Source organism: Meles meles, chromosome 3 (genome assembly GCF_922984935.1).
Source record: "Meles meles chromosome 3, mMelMel3.1 paternal haplotype, whole genome shotgun sequence".
NCBI lineage: Eukaryota > Metazoa > Chordata > Mammalia > Carnivora > Mustelidae > Meles > Meles meles.
In genome coordinates, this window is record NC_060068.1 from 147839372 (window position 1) to 147859845 (window position 20474).

Genomic DNA, 20474 nt, shown 5'->3' on the forward strand with positions numbered 1-20474 from the left:
ATCCAGTTGTCTTCTTTTGCCTTTAGCCTTGCTCTCCCATTGTTAATTCCTTTATTGCTGCTCAGTTTTTCAGGAAGGCTCCTGGATCAACCCCCACCATGCCCCCCCCCCCCCCCCAATCCAGGTCATTGGTTGCCAGTGAGCCTTAGACTCCATTCGGAGGTGCTCACTCCTTTCCTCCCAAAGTGTGTCTATAACTGACAGGAACCCATTAGATTCAGGGACTCTTGGCAGGACAGGATTTCCTTCAAAGAGGCTGTGGGCAGGAAGGCAATGCTTGGATCTGGAGCAGATGTTTTGGGACATTTGGGAGTCTTGAAGCTCTCAGACTCTGGGGCTGCCCTGCTGAGTGATTGGCGAGTTTGGCAGCACATCTTGCTTCCTTTAACTAATCTGGTGTGTCTGAGAGACACTGAGGGGATAGGAGGAATCTCAGAATGCTTTCCTCAGCATCAGTAGCACATTTAAAGTCTCTCTTGAGAATACATGCCCCCTTCAGAAATGGTGACTATGTTCTGCCTAAATTCCAAGACATTTTGGCTTCCTGGCGAGGTGTAGGTGAACACTGACCAAGATGCATGCCTCTTAGTGTGTTTTATTGATTGCGTAACTTATCTAAAAAGATAGGTCAGCTCTGGTGAGTTTTCCCTAACACATTTTTCTCAGTGTTGGCAGCTGGAAGATTGCTCCCATGTGTGTCGATGCGAATGGCCTTGGGAAGAAAGAAATCCCATCTCCTGCTTAAGGCGCTGGGGAAGAATAAACAAGTTTAAGTGTAAGGAGGCCAGTTGTCTGTCCCTTGGTGTCACATCTTCATCTGAGAAGCCCCAAGCAGCTGAATACTCCCGATTACCCAGACCTAGTCCCTTTCGAGGTCTGCCTTCTTCCAACACACACACACACACACACACACACACACCTCTTCCAGTTTACTCATGAAATTTATTATCCATTATCAAATCTTACTTTCTTACGTACATCTAGCTTTACACGTGAATTTTCTGCATGCAGAGACAGCCTCTCTTCCTTTTCCTATCTAATATCGTTCTAACAGGCGTTCAGACAATGTGACAATGCCTCAGTGAGTTTCAGGGTGTTTATTTCTTTTGGCCACACAGACATCTGCTAGCTCAGTCTTTCTCTGTCTCTCTGCGTCTCTGCTTCTCTCTCTCCTCTCCCGTGCAAACATGCACCGAGCCTCTCACAACATGTACAGATAAATGTCTCGGAGGGCTCCCGAGTTCAATGTCACGCTGGGCAGAAGTGGAGCAAGAGTGGAGGGAGAGTGCGCGCTGTGCGGGCGGGGAGAAACCCTTTCCGGCCAGCAGAGGGCAGCCGAGGGGAGGCGCTGGCGCGCGAGGGCTGAGCGAAGCCTCGCCTCGCTCGGGCAGCCTCAGCCTCAGCACCAGCCGCGGCGGAGCCCGGAGCGCAGCCACTGAGGGCAGCGGCGGCGGCGGGAGCGAGGCGCGCAGGGAGCAGCGGCGCGGGCGGGAAGCAGAAGCCGCCGCCGCCGCCGCCGCCGCCGCAACGGGCAGCCGGGCTCGCCGGCAGACAGCTCGGGCCCCTGCCCGCTCAGCTTCGTGCCGCCGGCGCCGGGCGGCCGGAGAGTCTGGAGCCCGCGCCGTCGCCGGCCGCGTCCCCCGGGCATGGAAGGAGGCGGCAAGCCCAACTCCTCGTCCAACAGCCGGGACGATGGCAACAGCGTCTTCTCCGCCAAGGCGCCCGCGACGGGCGCCGGGTCGGCCGCGGCCGAGAAGCGCTTGGGCACCCCGCCGGGGGGCGGCGGGGCCGGCGCGAAGGAGCACGGCAACTCGGTGTGCTTCAAGGTGGACGGCGGCGGCGGCGGCGGCGAGGAGCCGGCCGGGGGCTTCGAGGACGCCGAGGGCCCCCGGCGGCAGTACGGCTTCATGCAGAGGCAGTTCACCTCCATGCTGCAGCCCGGGGTCAACAAATTCTCCCTCCGCATGTTTGGGAGCCAGAAGGCGGTGGAGAAGGAGCAGGAAAGGGTTAAAACTGCAGGCTTCTGGATTATCCACCCTTACAGCGATTTCAGGTGAGGACTCCTTGTCGCCGCCCCACCCTCCCTTCCGGGCGCGCCCTCCAGCACGCTTCCCCGCGCCTGGGAGGGGGCGCCCGGGGACGCGGAGGGAGGGGCTGCCGGGCGGGCGGGCGGGCGGGGGGTGGCGCTGCCGGCGGCTTCCACTCGGGCGGATCGGGCTCGACTCTTCAACTAGTTTCCGCCGAGGGGGGGTGGGGGGTGGGATGAGGAGCTCCTGTTGCCCGGGAATCCCAGGGAGGCTCGCTCGCCTCCTTTGCCTTGTGAACTTTGGGGACACATCGGGGAAGAAGTCCACGGTGACCCCCGGATGGGAGGGTGCTAAGTTGTGCCAGAAAAACTTTTACCTCGGAGAGGAGAGTGTAAGGAAGCGGCCAGAAAGTCGCCTTTGGGGTGACTCCCTTCCTCGCGCTGCTCCCCCAGAAGTGGGTCCCTCAGAAGGGGAAAAGAGGCGCTCCTGAGGTGGAGGAGAGGATGGGGCAAGCGGAGACAGTGACTCACAGGTCCTCGCCGTTCCAGCCGCTCTCGCCCCTGGGGAATGTTAATCTGTTTTTCATCTGCTTAGAGGCACTGGGCATCCTCAGCGCGTTTCTTCAGAATAGTGGCTGGCAGGCTGAGGAAGGGCAATTTGCGCTTGGAGAGTCCCTGACTTGAGGTGTCAGTGGAGCAGGCGCTGCCAGGCTGGGCAGCGGCGTGGCAGGAAGCTTTGAGTTCCCGAAACAGAGGCAGGGGGCGTTTCCAGAGCCCCCTTCCTGAAACCGAGAGACACCCTTTCTTGACCTTGACTCCAAGTCCGTTTCAGACATCTCTTTTCCTGTTTCCCGGCTCGGGGAACAAGGGCAGAGAGCTGTCTGCGGTCAGGGAACCTGCTTCCGAGAATTAAAATGAAGACGTCTCCCCACCTTATTTGTCGCCCAAGTATTCTTTGTTATAAGCGTGTTTAGAGCTTATCGAGTGAAGGTCGTGAAGTAGATCCTCTTAATAGCGTGCGCACACCCTGCAGCTCCCGAGTAAGGTTGGGCTTTCCATTTAGAATGATAAAACTCAGGGTGGCGTTTGTTATTTATTTATTATTCAACTGAACTCTTTCGAAAAGGAATCAGTGGAAGGAGTAGTTGTGCGAACTAGGCAGTTTTAACAGACGTCTATTAAATAGCGAACAAATAGAGCCACAGAAAGCAGCATTGCTTTGAGCGATGTTTAAGGGAAATTGCCATCAACTCCGTGCGCCTTAATAGGAGCTGTCCACAGTTCTGAATGACATTGCCTGTGGAAAACCCAACTCCTGCCGCACAGAGCCTTGGAGTGACTGTCTTCCCTTTCTTTGGAATTTATATATTGTCTCAGAAATCAGTAGCCTCTATTATATTAATGCATAGAGTGAATGGAATTTAGGATTTGTATCATTTTAAGGTTCTTATTTGCAAAAACGTGTAACAGAGTCCAAAGGAAGGCTTATAAAATCTAATGACTATTCGACATAGTCTGTGTCAAATTAAGAGTTGGACTGACAGAATGTTTACATTAAGGGGATCTACTAAATAATCAAGCATGTTCCCTTCATCAGGAAGATACTTATAGAAGCAACCTAAAAAATGACCTTGCTTTAAGCTGTATTAGATTGTCATTTTCTTTAGAATTTTAAAGGTTAACATCAAATGTATAATATTGTCTCTCCCTCAGTCCTCAGTGGAAATATGTTGCAACCTATTACGTTTTTATCATGAAAAAAGTTTACATGGAAACAGCCTTTAGTCTCAATAACAAAAGTAAGCGTGGTGTTTGCAGAAATATATGTGGTTCACTATTCACATGCAAATAAAATGCTACACTTTATTTAATTTTACCTCAATTAAGTGATCACTCTTGATTACTTATAATACTTTTATTTCTTGAATAACGTGAAAAGAGATTACTCTTTTCAACATGGTGGCATATATTAAATGATTAAACTTTCCCCACCTACTGGATAAAAACATTGGGCCAACTTTCAGGAATTGGAATGATGCACTGGTATCTTTTGAATGAATGAAATTCATAAAATCAAAGATTCTCCACATTTTCTCAAGTGAGTCATCTGAGACAAAATATTTGTTTTAAAAACAAAAAAAATGTTACTAAATAAATAAATTGAAATCAGATGATGGTTTATTTTTAATCATACATTTCAAAGAAATGAGAAATGTTTAAAAAGTGAGGTAATACTCTAAACATAAATTGCAGTAGTTTGTGATATTTGATTTTCTCTTGCATCACTGGAAAAAGGAAATGACAGACATAAAGTAAACAATGACTAGGTTTAGGTTTTTAACTGGAAGGTATGTGAAGATAAATTTTAAAACTCATATTTACAATATATACCAGTTTTCTAAAACAAAAAACTAAGGAAGTAATTATGTACATACTTACTTGCATATGTTAAGATGTTTAAATCTTATTATTTCATTAATACTTTTATGTGCTCTCAATACCAGTAGAAGATTTCTCAAAACCTTTAACACGTCAGGATAATGTAATGACAAAAGCAGAAATAAGAGAGATAAAATTCTAACAGTACTTTTTTTCCTAAAGGAAAAGCAATATGGGAATAATCTCTAACATAATAGAAATGTTATGATTATGATCTGTTCACCTCAGGCTCCTTCCTGATAAAGACACTTTAAAGGGCAGAGTTTTGCTATGATTCATACAATGCCACACTTACGCTCAGTAATAATTTAGCCACTGAGAAAGTGACACTCAAGAATAAATTTCCATGGAGGGATGGGGAGACACGGGAAATAAAGATTTTTTTTCTTTTTTTTTTTAAACTGATACTCTGATAAACTTTTGCATGGCCAAGGAAGTTTACTCCTTCTGCTCTTCGGTCAGCCCCATACTGCTGCATGCAGCGGGAGCCCGCTACACCAGGGCGTGTCAGGACTTTAACACTGTGCTGATGATCCCCTTTCCAGGATGACTTCCAGGGCAAGTCCCTTTCCACTTCCCTCTGGTGGCAGGGCTGTGCTCCCACTGAGACTCCCGCAGAGCTAGCTGGGTGCTTCTCTCACCTGCAGGCCCAAGAGAGCGACTGCTGTGTCTGGCAGGTAGTTTTCTCCTACCTCCGGTGTAAGTAGGGCAGAGGCTCTGTATTTCCCTTCTTTCTCAGGAGAGGATGATGTTAGAAACCTTCAGGGACTACAGAGAAGTCAACTATCAAATACTCCCAATACCGTTAGAAATAACTGGGTGGCAGAAAGGGAAATGTGATGATGGAAGCAGAGATCACAGTGATGTCCCAGGAGCCAAGGAAGGCATTCACTGTCTGAAAGCTGGGAAAGGCAAGGAGTGGATTCTCCCCCAGAGCCTCCCGAAGGAACGTAACCTTTGATTTTATAGTCTCATAAGTTTTGGGTTTTTTTTTTGTTTGTTTTTTTTTTTTGCAAATAATTGGGTGGGAGCTAGGGAGTTTAGTAAAGACAATCTTAAGTTTTCGTTTATATCATGGTATATAATCCCCCAAACTAGGGAAAATGCAGTTACTTAAAAAGTAAAATTACCCTGATCTTTGTGTAGTGTGGATGTGGTCTCCGTCCTCCTGAGCTTCATATGCACAACATACAGAGAAACAAGTATCTAATTAGGAGCTTAAATGTGATTTTTTTTTTTTTGAGACCACGTACAATGGTTATGTATTTATTACCTAAAATTTTACCTTTTATTTATTTAATAAAAAATTGACACTGGTGTAGCCTTGTGCTTTCAGAGCCAATCCATGGTTCCGACAGTCATTCAGATGGTCTGGAAGAGTAGAGTATGTTTGCAGATGGTTTTTATTATTTGAGTAATTTACCTTGAAAGAATTTATCACTAGACTATTTGCCATTTCAGGGATTCTGACATTTTTTTTCTGGATCACAGTTATATAAGGGCTCTTTTATAGTTAATGCTCCCATTTCATATATATTGTCAGCCAACGTCTTGCCTCTGGCAAGGGAGGAGATTTTATATCTTGACTTATTATTTCTCCTGCTTCTCATCAATTAGTGCATATAACAGTAGGAAAAGCTTATTGTGTCCTAAGGACACAAGGACTCTAGAGATGGGAGTCACTTCCCGAAGTTGTTGCCCTTTCTGGCCTTGCTTCTCTGCCTGTGATGTAGCCACAACAGTGGTGATGTCAGAGGTCACTGATGTGTTCATTAGTGGAGAGAGGCTTCACCCATATTACACAGTAAGTCAGAGAGAAACCTTTGTTTCCAGGAGCTTCTCAGGAAAAAACAATTCAACCTTCTGGGCTTAAGGACTAATTAGCCTACTGTTATGCTATCCTTGTGCTGAATGCAGTCTGCACTCTCCCAGCAATGCTCCTCTTATTTGGTTTGCATATCAACGCAGCCAAAATTAACCTTAAGGATTTATTTTCTCCGTCAGGTGCACCTTTTTATATCTTATAAATTCAATTAAGTTTTTCTTAGTGGCTCTAGGCCCAATTAAAGTGAAATTATTTGAAAGATTTGCAAGTATGAATTTCTTCCATTACTTTTTCTTAGTGTACAAGTTACAAAGCTAAATTTTATTTAATGTTTTACTATTTCATTGCATTTGATAGATATGACAGTGATATTATACTACTAAAATGTTAAGAGAAGTTTTTTGTTCTTTTCTGAGCAACTTTCCCTTTAAACCTACTTTTAGGGACTTGGTATTAATTGAGAATCTTTGGACAGATTTGTTTTCAGCAATTCATATTTAATTGTGTGGACTTACATTTATGAACTTGAATGTTGATGAGTAATGCAAGAATTTTAAATGCATTTGAACAATTTATTACTATTATCAAGAGTTCATTTAACAAAATCCTATTACACTATATCTGCTTGGTCAAAAACCACACGCCAAAACAACACCAAAACCAAAAAAAGCAATTTAAGTAGTTTTTGTAATTCTGCATTATTCCACTTAATGAACTTATGTCCCAGAGTAAGAGGCAAGCAAAGTATATCTGATATGTTGCTCATGAGAACAGTTTGCCATTCTAAGTGTAATTCTTTTATTTAGAAGATAATTTACTTCATGACTTATAGACAAAAATTGGGCTAAGGGTGAGGACTTTCAAATATAATTTCTTGTAATTACAATACAAATTGTGGTAGACCATAGCCCTACATGAAGAGTGCTGAGTGTTTTCTGGGTCTGTGACAAATTTTCATTTTATCATTTTCTTTTTCTTTTTTTTTTTTTTTAAAGATTTTATTTATTTGACAGGGAGAGATCATAAGTAGGCAGAGAGGCAGGCAGAGAGAGAGAGGGGGAAGCATGGTCCCTGCTGAGCAGAGAACCCGATGTGGGGCTCGATCCCAGGACCCTGAGATCATGACCCGAGCCGAAGGCAGAGGCTTTAACCCACTTTAACCCACTGAGACACCCAGGCGCCCCAAATTTTCATTTTATCATTTTCTATAAAGAAGTAACAAACTACGAATTAAGCTGACACTATTTTAGCAACAGAGGTGGTGGTAATGAAGAAAAAAATCTGCATACACTCGGAATAAAACCTATTTTCACTTGCACTAAGTATGTTTCTTCTACAAATCATTTTCTTTGTGAAGGCATCTTGATGTACAATTTACCATTATTTTTCCTGGAAAAAAAAAATCAGGGAATTATGGTGATGCTTCCTGGTGCATCCTGGAATTATCTTTGTTTTTGCAAAATAAACTGTCCTGGTTCTATTAAGTCTCTGTGTTGTGTGTGTGTGTTGTGCATGTGGATAGATGTCAAGAGACATCTGTATACAATTATGTGCACATAAGCATATATATCGACATTGATTTTTTTTAAAAAAGATTTTATTTGAGAGAGAGAGAGCCTGAGCAGGTGGAGAGGCAAAGGGAGAGAGAGACTCCTTGCTGAGCAGGGAGCCTGACAGGGGACTCAATCCCAGGACTTCGAGATCATGACTGGAGCCGAAGGCAGATGCTTAACTCACTGATCCATTCAGGCCACATTGATTATTTTTGCGTTGAGGGTTTATCTGACACATTTCACCCAAGTCCGAATAACAAAAATTGATGGGATGACCCTTTTCAAGTTTATTAGTTAGTTTGTCCATAATATCCTTGAACCATTTTACCTAGTAACTGACAACTCAGTTAAAGTAAAATAGCAGAATTATATGTGTCCTGGGTTTACAGTTGGGCCATCTTATTAACATAGACCTGTTTTTTTATTTTCAAGACATTATGTATAATGCTAAATTAGTAAGGTTAATTACACACATACAGAATTAGCAACTATTTACAAATTTTATACATTCATGTTAAATAGTGCCACTGTGAACATCCTTGTGTGTTTCTCTTCATTATAAAAAGGCATAGTTCAGGAAATTCCTGACTGAACATTTTACAGAGTCTATCCATATCGACTTTACCAATTTAATTCTGCCACCAGTTGAGACACTTTTTAAAAATTATGAGTGATGTAGGTTTACCAGCGTGGTTGATATTTCTGTTGAGATGTGCATAAGTAGTTAGGACAGAAAGTCAAAACTGTATTCTAGTCATCATAGAGTGGGAAGAGTGATCTTAAAAAGCAAATATCTTTTAATGCAAATAATATCATGCTGCTTAAAACCCTTCAGAGGCTTCCCATTACTTTTAGAGTACGTTTGAGATGAGCTACACAGTCTTGCACAATTTCCATTTATCTATGTAACCTTATCACCCACAACTTACTCCCTCATTGTTTTCTAGCCACTTGGGTAAATTTTCAGCTCCTGCAGTAAGCTGAATTCTCTCCTATCCCAGAGATTTTGACGTGACATTTAACCTCACTGCCTAAGATTCTCTTTTCACTTTTTGAAAGTTTCTCCTTGTCCTTTGGCTTTCATTTTAATCATTATGATCATCCTCAACCTTTACCCATATTTAATTTTCTGAGTCTCATTTCATTGGAATTTATAATCATATATATGTCCCTTAGCTAAAATTTAAGTTCCATGATGTCTTTAATATTATTCAATTTTATATTCCTAATGCCATAAAAGTACACATAAGAGATTTTTCCCTGCTTAAATATTCTCAGATGCATTATTTTTTAAACAGCTTTTTTGAGGGGCACCTGGGTGGCTCAGTTATTAAGCAGCTGCCTTTGGCTCAGGTCGTTATCCCGGGGTCCTGGGATCGAGCCCCTGCATGGGGCTCTCTGCTCAGTGGAAGGCCTGCTTCTTCCTCTCCCACTCCGCCTGCTTGTGTTCCCTCTCTCACTGTATCTCTCTCTCTGTCTGTGTCAAATAAATAAGTAAAATCTTAAAAAAAAACACACAGCATTTTTGAGGTGTAATTAAGATACAATTCTCATTTAAAGTGTATGATTGAGTTTTCTTTCTTTCTTTCTTTCTTTCTTTCTTTCTTTCTTTCTTTCTTTCTTTCTTTTTTGGTATATTCACAGAGAGTTGTACAACCATTACCCAAATCAATTTCAGAAAATTTTATCCAGGTAGGAACTCATAAATATCCATTAGCACTCATTTCTGTTTCCCTTCTCTTTCCCTTCCCATAATTCTAAGCAACCACCAGTCTACTTTCTGTCTCTAGAGATTTTTTTTTTTCCTGAACACTTCTTTTCAATGGAATGACATGTAGTCTTTTGTTATTGACTTCTTTCACTTAGCATATTTTCAAGTTTCATCCATGTTTTGTAGCATGTTTCAGTATTTTATTTCTTTTTTTGCTGACAATTATTCTGTTGTGTGGATATACCAAATTTATCCATTCATCAGTTGATACACATCTGTACTGCTTCTACCTCTTGGTTATTAAGTATTGCTGATATGGACATTCTAGAACAATTTCTTGTTCAGAGATATATTTTCATTTCTCTTAGAATTGAAATTACTGGGTCAACATAACAGACTTGGTTACCTCTTGGTTATTAAGTATTGCTGATATGGACATTCTAGAACAATTTCTTGTTCAGAGATATATTTTCATTTCTCTTAGAATTGAAATTACTGGGTCAACATAACAGACTTTTAACAAATATTATTGAGTAAATGGATGAAGAATTAGTCAGCAACCAGGAAGTGCACACACTTAATCTTAGCGTTAGTAAATCCAGGTAAAGCAAGCTCTTTCTTTCCCTATAGCATCTTCTCCCCACACTGCCACCTGCAAGGACGTGTCACAACTATTACATTTCTGCCCAATACAGGTGACTAAATGAAACTGCAGGGAGGTTAAGCAGCATGAACATGGTGACATAGATAGATCGTTAAGAACTGGGCCAGGAGAAGAATAAATGAAACAAGATGGGATTGGGAGGGAGACAAACCATAAATGACTCTTAATCTCACAAAACAAACTGGGGGTTGCTGCGGGGAGGTGGGATTGGGGGAGGGGGAGCGGGCTATGGACATTGGGGAGGGGAAGCGAACCATAAGAGACTATGGACTCTGAAAAATAACCTGAGGGTTTTGAAGGGTCAGGGGTGGGAGGTTGGGGCAACCTGAGGGTTTTGAAGGGTCAGGGGTGGGAGGTTGGGGGAACAGGTGGTGGGTAATGGAGAGGGCACGTTTTGCATGGAGCACTGGGTGTTGTGCAAAAAGAATGAATACTGTTACACTGAAAAAATAAATAAAATGAGAAAAAAAAAAAAAAAAAAAAAAAAAGAACTGGGCCAGGAATTCAGCTCTTCTGAATCTTAATTCTGTCGCTCCAACTTTTACCTGAAAGGAAACAAGGCTTCTAGTATAAATAATTTGAACCTGCAGGGAAACATTATGGATTAAACCTAATTATTTATTCTTCCTACTTGTAATCATTCCAAAACACTTTGAGAAGACACACAGATACAGAGATAAATAGAAGAAAGAGGAGAAAGCAGAGGAACAAGAGATCTCAAAAACATTTTGTTAAATAGAAGGCTTATGGAGAAATTATATTTTACTTCCACAGTCCTTCACCATTGAACCCCAGAAGTGTTTAGGATGTGAGGTACTTATTAAGAAACAGTTTCAAAAAAGCCAGGCTGAAACCAGGAGGATTAAATAAGGGTCTTCATAGTGAACACAGAACTCTTAGTCTGGACATTAGAATGCTTGGAGCCAGGTCAGTTCTCCCCAAGCAGGAAACTAGAGAACAATATATCCAATGGGAGACATTTCAAAGCCTACAAATTCTTATTCATTATCTAATCACTTTGCAAAAAGCCTTACATATGTACACAGAGAATGTAATTACATTTTGTTGTTCTATCATCCAATATGATCTGTAAGCAAAAGATTATGAGTCTTTTGAGAAAAGTCTCCATTGTGAGAGAGAGACTAAATCAAAGAGCAAAAGAAAGTCCAGAGAACAGAGAGGCATTTGGGCTTAAGGGAAATTACACTTTATTTAAAAAATTATCTGTGAATTATATTTTCGGAAGATATTTTATGTATACAGTAAGAATATGCTATGAAAAGAGTATCCAGGAAGTAAAAAAAAAAAAAAAAAAAGCACTCAGGTGTAATAAGTTGTCACATAGCGTTTAAGAAACCTTAGAATTAGGGCAAAAAAGAAAAAAAGAATAGAAAATATAAGCAAAATAAAGGATAATTTATAAGGTCAAAATCTATAAAAAGAGTTTCAGAATGAGAACAAAGTGTGAATTAACAGAGACATTTTAAACAAAAATTTCCAGATAGCAGGAAATGAAATGTCTTTTCTGAGAAACTCACAGAGCGCTCACCATCATGAACGGAAAAGACCCCACCAAGGGTTCTCACAGAGAAGCTTCAGAACACAATTAAGACAGAAAAAAATACTAAAACTTTTCAAAGAGAAATTTACATATCAAGACGTGGGAAAGCTACTGTAAGGTAAATGAGAATGTAACAGTCTACAAAATTCTGGGCTTTAGTTTCCTCAGTTAAAAAATGAGGAAAATAATATATGTGCCTTATGAGGTTATTGGACTGATATGTATTTTATGTTCATATTATAAATATTTTTATAGTATCTGGATACGTAGTGCTTAGAAATTAATGCTCTGCACTTAATGCTGTGTGTTAGCTATTATGAAATTAAAATTGAAACAATTAAGGAGTGTGAACTATTTGAGAAAACTCTTTGTGCATACTTAACAACCTTTAGAATTCTTTAAAGCAAATGTGTCTGTGAAGGCAGGGCCACGTAAGTGTTAGGCTGTTGTTTCTTTATCTTAGAAGCCCGGGCAGCGGAAGCCCTGATGTACAATGGCAGTTTTTGTGTGTGCTGTTGGAAAACTTCTGATGTATCCTCTATCGGCACCATCTTCCGGATACACCATTATCATCTTCTGAGCTGGTATAGAATGCTACAGTATTGAACATTTAGAATAGCTTTTAGGGAGAATTCTGATGGCGTTGAGTTGCATGTATTCCTTCCTGTTAATCTTTATTTTCATCAGAAAGTGGCATAGTTAAAGCACTTGGGATCTTATTTCAAATCAGTTAAATGTTATATATGAGCCAAATAAGATGATTCATAACTTGCTAAATTCTTTCATTTTTTTATTGTCAAATTTAATAGCCTGTGAAAAATGGTTATTTGGAAATACAATTTAAGAAAGACTGCAAATTTAGAAGAATTGTTTTTTAATCTTTTTTTAACGTAATTTTATAGCAGATGTCACTTACTACCCTTGCAGAATGTGTTAGCCTTGTTTTTTAAAGAGAATATACCATTTTAAAAATTATACACTTTGTGGGGTGCCTGGGTGGCTCAGTGGGATAAGCCTCTGCCTTCAGCTCAGGTGAGGATCTCAGGGTCCTAGGATCAAGCCCCGTATCGGGCTCTCTGCTTGGCGGGGAGCCTGCTTCCCCCCTCTCTTTCTGCCTGCTGCTCTGCCTGCTTGTGATCTCCCTCTCTGTCAAATAAATAAATAAAATCTTTTTGAAAAATTATACAATCTTTGTTTTTTGAGAGATGTGAGCAGAGGCTGAAAAAAAATGCATACTGAATGTTATATTAGTGGTACTGATAGGGAAAATAGTATTCCTTATTTTTTCTATAGAGGAGTTTTTCATTATTTAAATCATTATTTTAAAAGAGGTTCTTTGTTCTGAGCAATAAATTTGTTATTTGTTTTGAATAATGATGTAAATTAGGTTGAAGATTAGAGATGGATATATTATCTGGGATTCAGGTTTTTTTTTTTTTTTTGGGTATAATAGCAGCAGAGATATATGCTGGCACCACCTAGTTATGGTTGTACATGTATTGAATAATATAAATAACCCAAGAATTCTATTACCTGTAATTATTGATTATAGTAATCTTTCATGCCTATCCATTTAGTGACTCTTAGGCTGTCAGGCTCATAGCATACTTTATGAATCAAATGAAAGCTGAGGATCCTCTGTCCTAGAAAAGTGCATATATTCACAAAATTTTGTCTGTGATTTCAAGAGGTTTGTGGTTCCCTGCAAGCACATTTAGTTTTGGGTTCCAGGTTAAGACTTACTAAACTGTTTAACATTTTCACACAGAAATATGATACTAAAAACAATGGGTAGAAGACACCCGGAGACAGGGTCTTGTTTGGAGAAGCCATTTAAGAATTAGAACTGTAGCTAGAAAGACTTGTCTTGAGATGGAGAGAATTCTCTGTCAACCAAGAAGTTACTTCTGGGGCTAGACACTTGATCAGCAGGGATTGAATAGTTCTTGACAATGCAATAAGGCACAAAGTTATAGCTAGAAACCTATTTGGAATGAGAAGACACTTAATTATTTTTTGCAGATGATGTTTACCTGCTTTAAAAAGCTGATTAAACCAACTGATAAATGATCAAATTAACTGCAAAGTTCAGTAGGATGACTGATTATAAGATAAATATGTTAAAATATGTCAGCAACTTTCCTACATATTAACAACCATGATTGAGGATTTATAATAAGGAAAGAATCACTGACTACAAAAGCCAAAAATATAAATTCTATACCCACATTTGAAATTTAAAAAAATTAAAAAAATTCAAATCACTATATAAAAGATAAGTTATATAACAAGTAGTATTAATCAACTAAAATAGTTAAATAAAATCCATTCTCATCAGTTTGCAGTAAAATTAAATCCAAATAAGTTTAAGTTTATAAAAGGTAAAAACAACTGAAATCAGAGTTCCTAGAAAAATATTAAGCAATTGCTTATTAATGTTGCCATGAGGTATAGCTTTCCAACATAGTACTCTAAAGACTGTGTAAAGTGTTGAAACCTTTCTGAAGGTCTGTTTAACCTTAGAAAAAGTTCTTGAAAATGTATAAGCTAATAAATTATCTTGCAGAAAAAATATGACACGTTCATGGATACAAGGAGGATCTCTATAATATTTTTCATAGTAGTAGAAAGAGGTAAACAAGTATAAACCTGAGCAAAATTTCAACCTTGTCCAAAACCCTGCTTAGCAGTTATTCCCTATATCTCTGCCCTGTTTTTACTTCATAGAACTTTTCACAATTTATTATGTTATATGAAATGTTTTGATTATCTAATTTGATCTTTCCTCATCTATAATTAAGCCTCACTTAAAGGCTTAGCTATAACCCCTGTGTAAAGCACTGTATTCCCAAGCCTAGCTCCATGCATGACATAAGTATGCACTCAATAAACATGAGTGAATGAAGAAATTTAGCAATACCATGCTCAGTCTTGGTTTTCAGCAACCAGATGGTCTTTTTCCCTATATTTCCTACAAAAAAAAGGGACTATTTTAATTTATGCAGATAGCCTAACCTAACACACAGAAACATGTATTGAGAAAGAAAGTTTGAAGCTATTTAAAATAATATGCATGCATACTTGTATTAATTCAGTTTACTGTAATGCTTGTTTTTATGTAGTTTTTAAAAATTTGGAAATACATGTTGTGGATATCTTGGGATGATTCTTGTTTCACAGCCCCTAAATGCTATTTAAATGTCACTGCCTTTGGAATCAATGCTATCTTCATCAAAATAAAGCTGAAAAGATATCTCCTTGGGCAATGAGATTAAGAAAGGGTAACATTACTTTTTTGTATGTATCATGGGCTTTTTTTATCTTTTGCCAAATTGTGTTGCCTTGGTATAACAGTGCATATTTCAAGCCCTGTTGTATGGGGATTGGAAATTAACACTGTCTCTATAAATATAATTAATAAAATACTGAGTCAGTGTTTTGAAAGAAGGTATAATTAATAAAATATTGAGTCAGTATTTTGAACTTCGACTTTGTGGTAAGTAGGTTCTTTTATTGTGTTCACCAAACTTAAAAAAAAGAAACAACCAGAATTTTTCTGAATAAGCAGTATTAAATTGATCCTTGTGTCTTGTTAATGGAAAGGATATCATAGATCTTGATATAAGAAATTTGAAGTTGACATAATTTTTAAAAGGAAAGGGAACTTGAATTTTAGAAGACAGCGATAGCCTAGTTTTTACACATAAAAATATGGCAGATAGATATTTTATATCTATTATATATCTGTAATAGATATTATATATCTATTATATATCTATCATATATCATATATATGGCAGATAGACAGCAAAACCAAAACACCTGGACAACATTTATAGCAAAACCAAACAGTTTTATAGCAAAACCTAAAAGATAAATAGTTTGGGACAAAACTGTATCCACTACAAGCCCTGTGTTTTCTGAACCTCCGTGAAGGTTGAAGGAAGGAAATAATAAGAATCAAGGTTATCTGATAGATCAGAGAATAGGCAAACTTCCCACATAACCAACAGGTATGTGCTGGAGAAGCAGCTGAAATTGGGATGGGATTTGCACAATCCAAGAGCAAGAGGTCTGAAGCAATTTCAGGAGGAAAGATGGCTGATCTCATGTCTGGGGCTGGAAGTACATATTAAGGGCTTGGAACAACTTGACATACCAGATAGTAAGGAAATTATGAAAGACTACCAGGGTAATATAAAAATATTACCAGGAGCCAACTTGAAGAAGCCAAGATGAGTTTCAAAAGGATGAAAATTTCAACAAAGTCAAACTCAGAGGATGTTCATATTTGAGTTCAGAATGATACAAAAAATGGTTCACCTCTGAAACTCGTAAGTACTCAATTCCTTACCTTGAAACTTAGATAAATGAAAGAAATGAGTCAAGTATTTACCCTGCTTTGCCTATATTATCTGGACCAATGTGTAGCCAAATAGTAGAGGAGGAAAAGAGTGTCTGTATAAAATTGTAAAGTTAATACATGAAAAAGTAATGGTATTATTAGAAAATCAGCCTTTTACCACCACCATTCAATTAACGCATTTAGACATTGAACATCAATGGACACTAATGACAAGAAAGTGCAGAGCCGGATGTTGCATTTTCTTTACTAAAGAACACACATAGCTATAGTTTTGCCAAGGGAATGGAATCTGAGTCTTATCTGTCCTCTGCGCCCCGGGTGCCAAACTTGAGGAAAGACGGAGGGCTGAGAAACATGCTGAACTTGTACCTGGAGCACGTAATCAGCAAAATCCAGTGTTGGAGAATCAATGGGCCTGCCACCCAGGCTCTTCAGCAGATAAATAGTAAGGAAAAGAATGGGATGGAGGGGAATTTGTAGATTAAAACAGTCTGAAAGTGGAGGTTTGAGGCAGATCAAACTATGCAATTTAGGGGTGCATAATTGAGATGAAACTATATAAAGAAGTTCAAGGAAGCAACTACTGTGAAAGCAGATTCAGAGGGTTCCCTGGGGATTGTATGGGCATTGGAAATGCTGTGATTGGGATGGTGCACCTGGCAGGGCTTCCTAAGGGTGGTGGTGATAAAGTTCTAGTTCTTGTTCTGAATGGTGGTTTCAAGGATGTTCGATGTGAGAAAGAATGAAACTACCAGTAACTGTCCTTCAGGGGATTTTTATCTAGTAAAGAAGGCAGGCACATAAGGATTTAACCTCAACGGAGGGAAAGAGCACCAATAGAGAAGTTGTACAAAAATGATATGCCACTAAAGAAAATCATACATTGATTCTGTATTTACTCATCAGCTAAATTTTATAATTTTTATCTATTTCTGAGAGTTTTGTTGCAAACCATCAGAGTAGTCAATATTTTTCCATGTATTTTCTTGTCGTTGTTGTTTTAAAAAAGGTAATCACTGGGGTAAAATTATCTTAGATATTTAAACTTTAAGTCTTTACTAGTCTGTTGTTACACTGTTGTGATTTAGAAAGCATAAAGTATTTTCATTTGAGTCTTTAAAGTCAGTGAAGAATTATTTCGGAATTGTGTGCTTAAAAGGTAGAAAAATCCATTGGAAAATAGCAAAGGGATTTACTTGTTGACTAAATGTGGGCTGCCTCTATGTTTCTTTTCTATGAAAAATAGATCTAATGTATATTCCTTCTGTATCAACACATCATGTTGGAAAGAGAGAAAAGCTCTTAACCTACTTTCCTATCTTCAATTTTTAACTTTATCATGCTTGTTAATTGCCTGGGTGTCCTTTAACCATCTATTTCCATGATTCTTTCCCAGAGGCTTGGTTTAATTTTAAAAGTGCAGTGTATTCAGCCCTAATTATGTGAGAGCTCACTGCAGGCAAACAGCAAGAGATAGTAATGACCAAAATGTATTCTTAAATCAGTGCGACAGATACCACAAGCACATTGCTGTAAACATTTAATGACTAGGAACTATAACTATGTAAGGTAATATTTAGAAGCTAGTGATGTTTGAAAATAAAATTCCTTCCTAGAAACATAAATTCACTACTGTGATTTTAAAAATATATATATTTTTGTGGTTTTACATTTTTTATTTCTCTTATCAAGTATTTAAATAAGGTGATCACCCCACAGCCTCAAATTCTTTTATTATCGGTAACTAGACATGAGGTAGTTCTGCTTTATCTGGGTTTGAATGAAGCTCACAAAATATGCCATCTGTGTGCCTAGAAATACTGTCCATGGTTTTCTTTGAAAGCATGCTGCTATGTTGACTAAATGTCCACAGTAAATCAAGAATTTTAAGCATTTTTCATCACAGTTAGTTTTACATTAATTTAGTGGGGGAAAGAATTATTGTTGAAATGTTTTGACTGGTCGTGCATGGGACAAGCAACAGTCAGTGATTTATTCTACAGAGCCAAAATGCAGGATTACCTGCTAAATTCTAACTATGTGCCAGACACTGTCTTAAGTGTCTTTATTTATATTATAGTACTGAATCCCTTGAGCAACCTACAACAGCTATTACCTGTGTCATATTACAGTCTAGAAAACCAGATGATGGAGCCGTTAGGTGGTCAGACAGCATCTAAGTAGAGAAGCTTGGATTTGAACCCAGGGATCTGGCTCAAAGCCCAGGATCTTAACCACTTATCCCAGAGTAATTTAGTCATATCCTGACCCAGTTGACTCAGTCTTTTTCTCTGACTTGATTAAAAAATGTAGTGTTAGAATTTAAATATTCTTTTTCTTGTTATAAGAATCTGAGTTATTTAGGTGATGGGCTTGAGTGGAAAATGGTACCCCATTTGCCAAGAATTGACTCCATTTTTCTGAAAGTTCACTTCAGTTCACCACGTGGGATTGAATTCTATGTGTAAAAACCTCATTATTCCAAATGCTTATTTCTCTTTATAAAAAGCTAAATATTTGAAAATAAAGAGTTCAGGGTAAATCTCAAGAAATAAAATGTTCTTATCCAGGCAGGAAACTAAGACAGAAATAAAATACAACCCACCCCCCTTTTTTGGCTCTACTTAAGTTTAATAGTTCAGAAAACATAAGAACTAGTGAAAACAATTCTATTTCCTAAAAATACTTTTAATTTTCTTTCTTTCTTCTTCTTCTTCTTCTTCTTCTTCTTCTTTTTTTTTTTTTTTTTGGTATCCTTTTAAATGCTAGTGCTTACGTACCAGAATGAACAGACTATTGAAATGAAAATAGCAATGAAGAGCTATACTAATAGTGAAGGCATTGGGATGTGTATGGAAATAGAAAGAGGCTGTAAAACTTTAGCTACAGATATTGTTGAAGAAGGATATAGCTATTATGCCAAAGGTCAATGTTTGCTGTTAGGTTGCAGTCTACAACCATATAAATATTATATAATAGATAGCTTATAAATTGGGGTTCATTAGAATAATAATGGATTACAATTCCTTGAGAAAATTTAAGAGAGTTATTATTAGATTTTGAATCTACTGAAAAAAAAGAAAAGAAAAGGCAGTGTGCCTGGGTGGCTCAGGGGATAAGCGTCTGCCTTAGGCTCAGGTCATGATGCCAGGGTCTAGGGATCCAGCCCCACATCCAGCTCCTTGCTCTGTGGGAAGTCTTCTTCTCCCTCTCCCACTTCCCCTGATTGTGTTCCCTCTCTCTGTCTCTCTCTCTCTGTCAAATAAATAAATAAAATCCTAAAAAAAGGGGGGGGCAGCTAAGAAAGGCAAGAAACAACGTATGAGGTTTTATGTGGCAGATGTCTGAGAGATTTCCTTAAAACAACAGTCCTGTTGTACCTCTGAGATCATTCTGTCTGGTTTCTTGAGGTCTGATAGCAGGATGCTCCACCTAATGGAATCATTGTGTCCACAAAGGATTATTTCATAATTCTCCATTAGTTATTGGCGCTGTGAAGCTTAGAAATAATCTGAGGAACCAAAATCCCAAACAGAATGAAACAAAACAGAGATACTGAAGAATGAAGGAAAATTGTGCTGAAATTTAACTGTTTAAAAATAGAGTTAATTTTGAGTTCTTGGAAAAATGAGGTAAGTGATGTTCTAGTCTTCAAAATCAGAATTTCCTGACAATAATGGATAATTCAAAAGTGTATTTCATCATTTATCCTCTCTAACTTAGGAGAATTTAAATTCTTTCTCATAAGAAACATGCTCAAAACACTTTAATTTAAATAACACAAAATGAAACAAACTGGGATGCTTGGGTGGCTCAGTTGGTTAAGCCACTGCCTACGGCTGGGGTCATGATCCCAGGATCCTGGGATCGAGTCCTACATTGGGCTCCTTGCTCAGCGGGGAGCCTGCTTCTTTCTCTGCCTCTGCCTGCCACTCTGCCTGCTTGTGCTCTCTCTTTCTCTCTCTGACAAATACATAAATAAATAAAATCTTCAAAAAAACAACAACAACAAACCTTTAGCTCTGAGTTATCTTGGATACTTTTAAAAAGAAGAATTTATATTTAGTCTCTTTCCCTTGCTTATCATTACTCCTAAGCCCTGCATTATCTGGCTTTCCATTTGAACAGAACCCTGGAAGAAAAACAAAACAAAATTAAAAACACAACCAGCCAACCAAACAAACAAATAATAAATCTTGTAAATGTCATTAAATTCCTTGTTTCTTAATCTAGTAAACGCTCTTCAGACTTGACTTAATTTGAATGCTTAATGTCACTTGACACTCCTTTTTGACTTCTCTGACTCTTCTCTTCTCTCATTATCTCTTT

The 20474-nt window shown here is 38.7% G+C and overlaps 1 protein-coding gene across 1 annotated transcript in view; it reads left to right on the forward strand.

Annotated features, from left to right (window-relative positions):
• Positions 1–1497: 1497 nt before the first annotated feature.
• The window catches only part of HCN1 (hyperpolarization activated cyclic nucleotide gated potassium channel 1), a 398356-nt gene continuing 379379 nt past the window's right edge, over positions 1498–20474 (forward strand). The window contains exon 1 of the mRNA XM_046000839.1: positions 1498–2053. Within this exon, the coding sequence (XP_045856795.1) occupies positions 1647–2053 (407 nt within the window). The 5' untranslated portion in view covers positions 1498–1646. The remainder of the gene's footprint in view (positions 2054–20474) is intronic.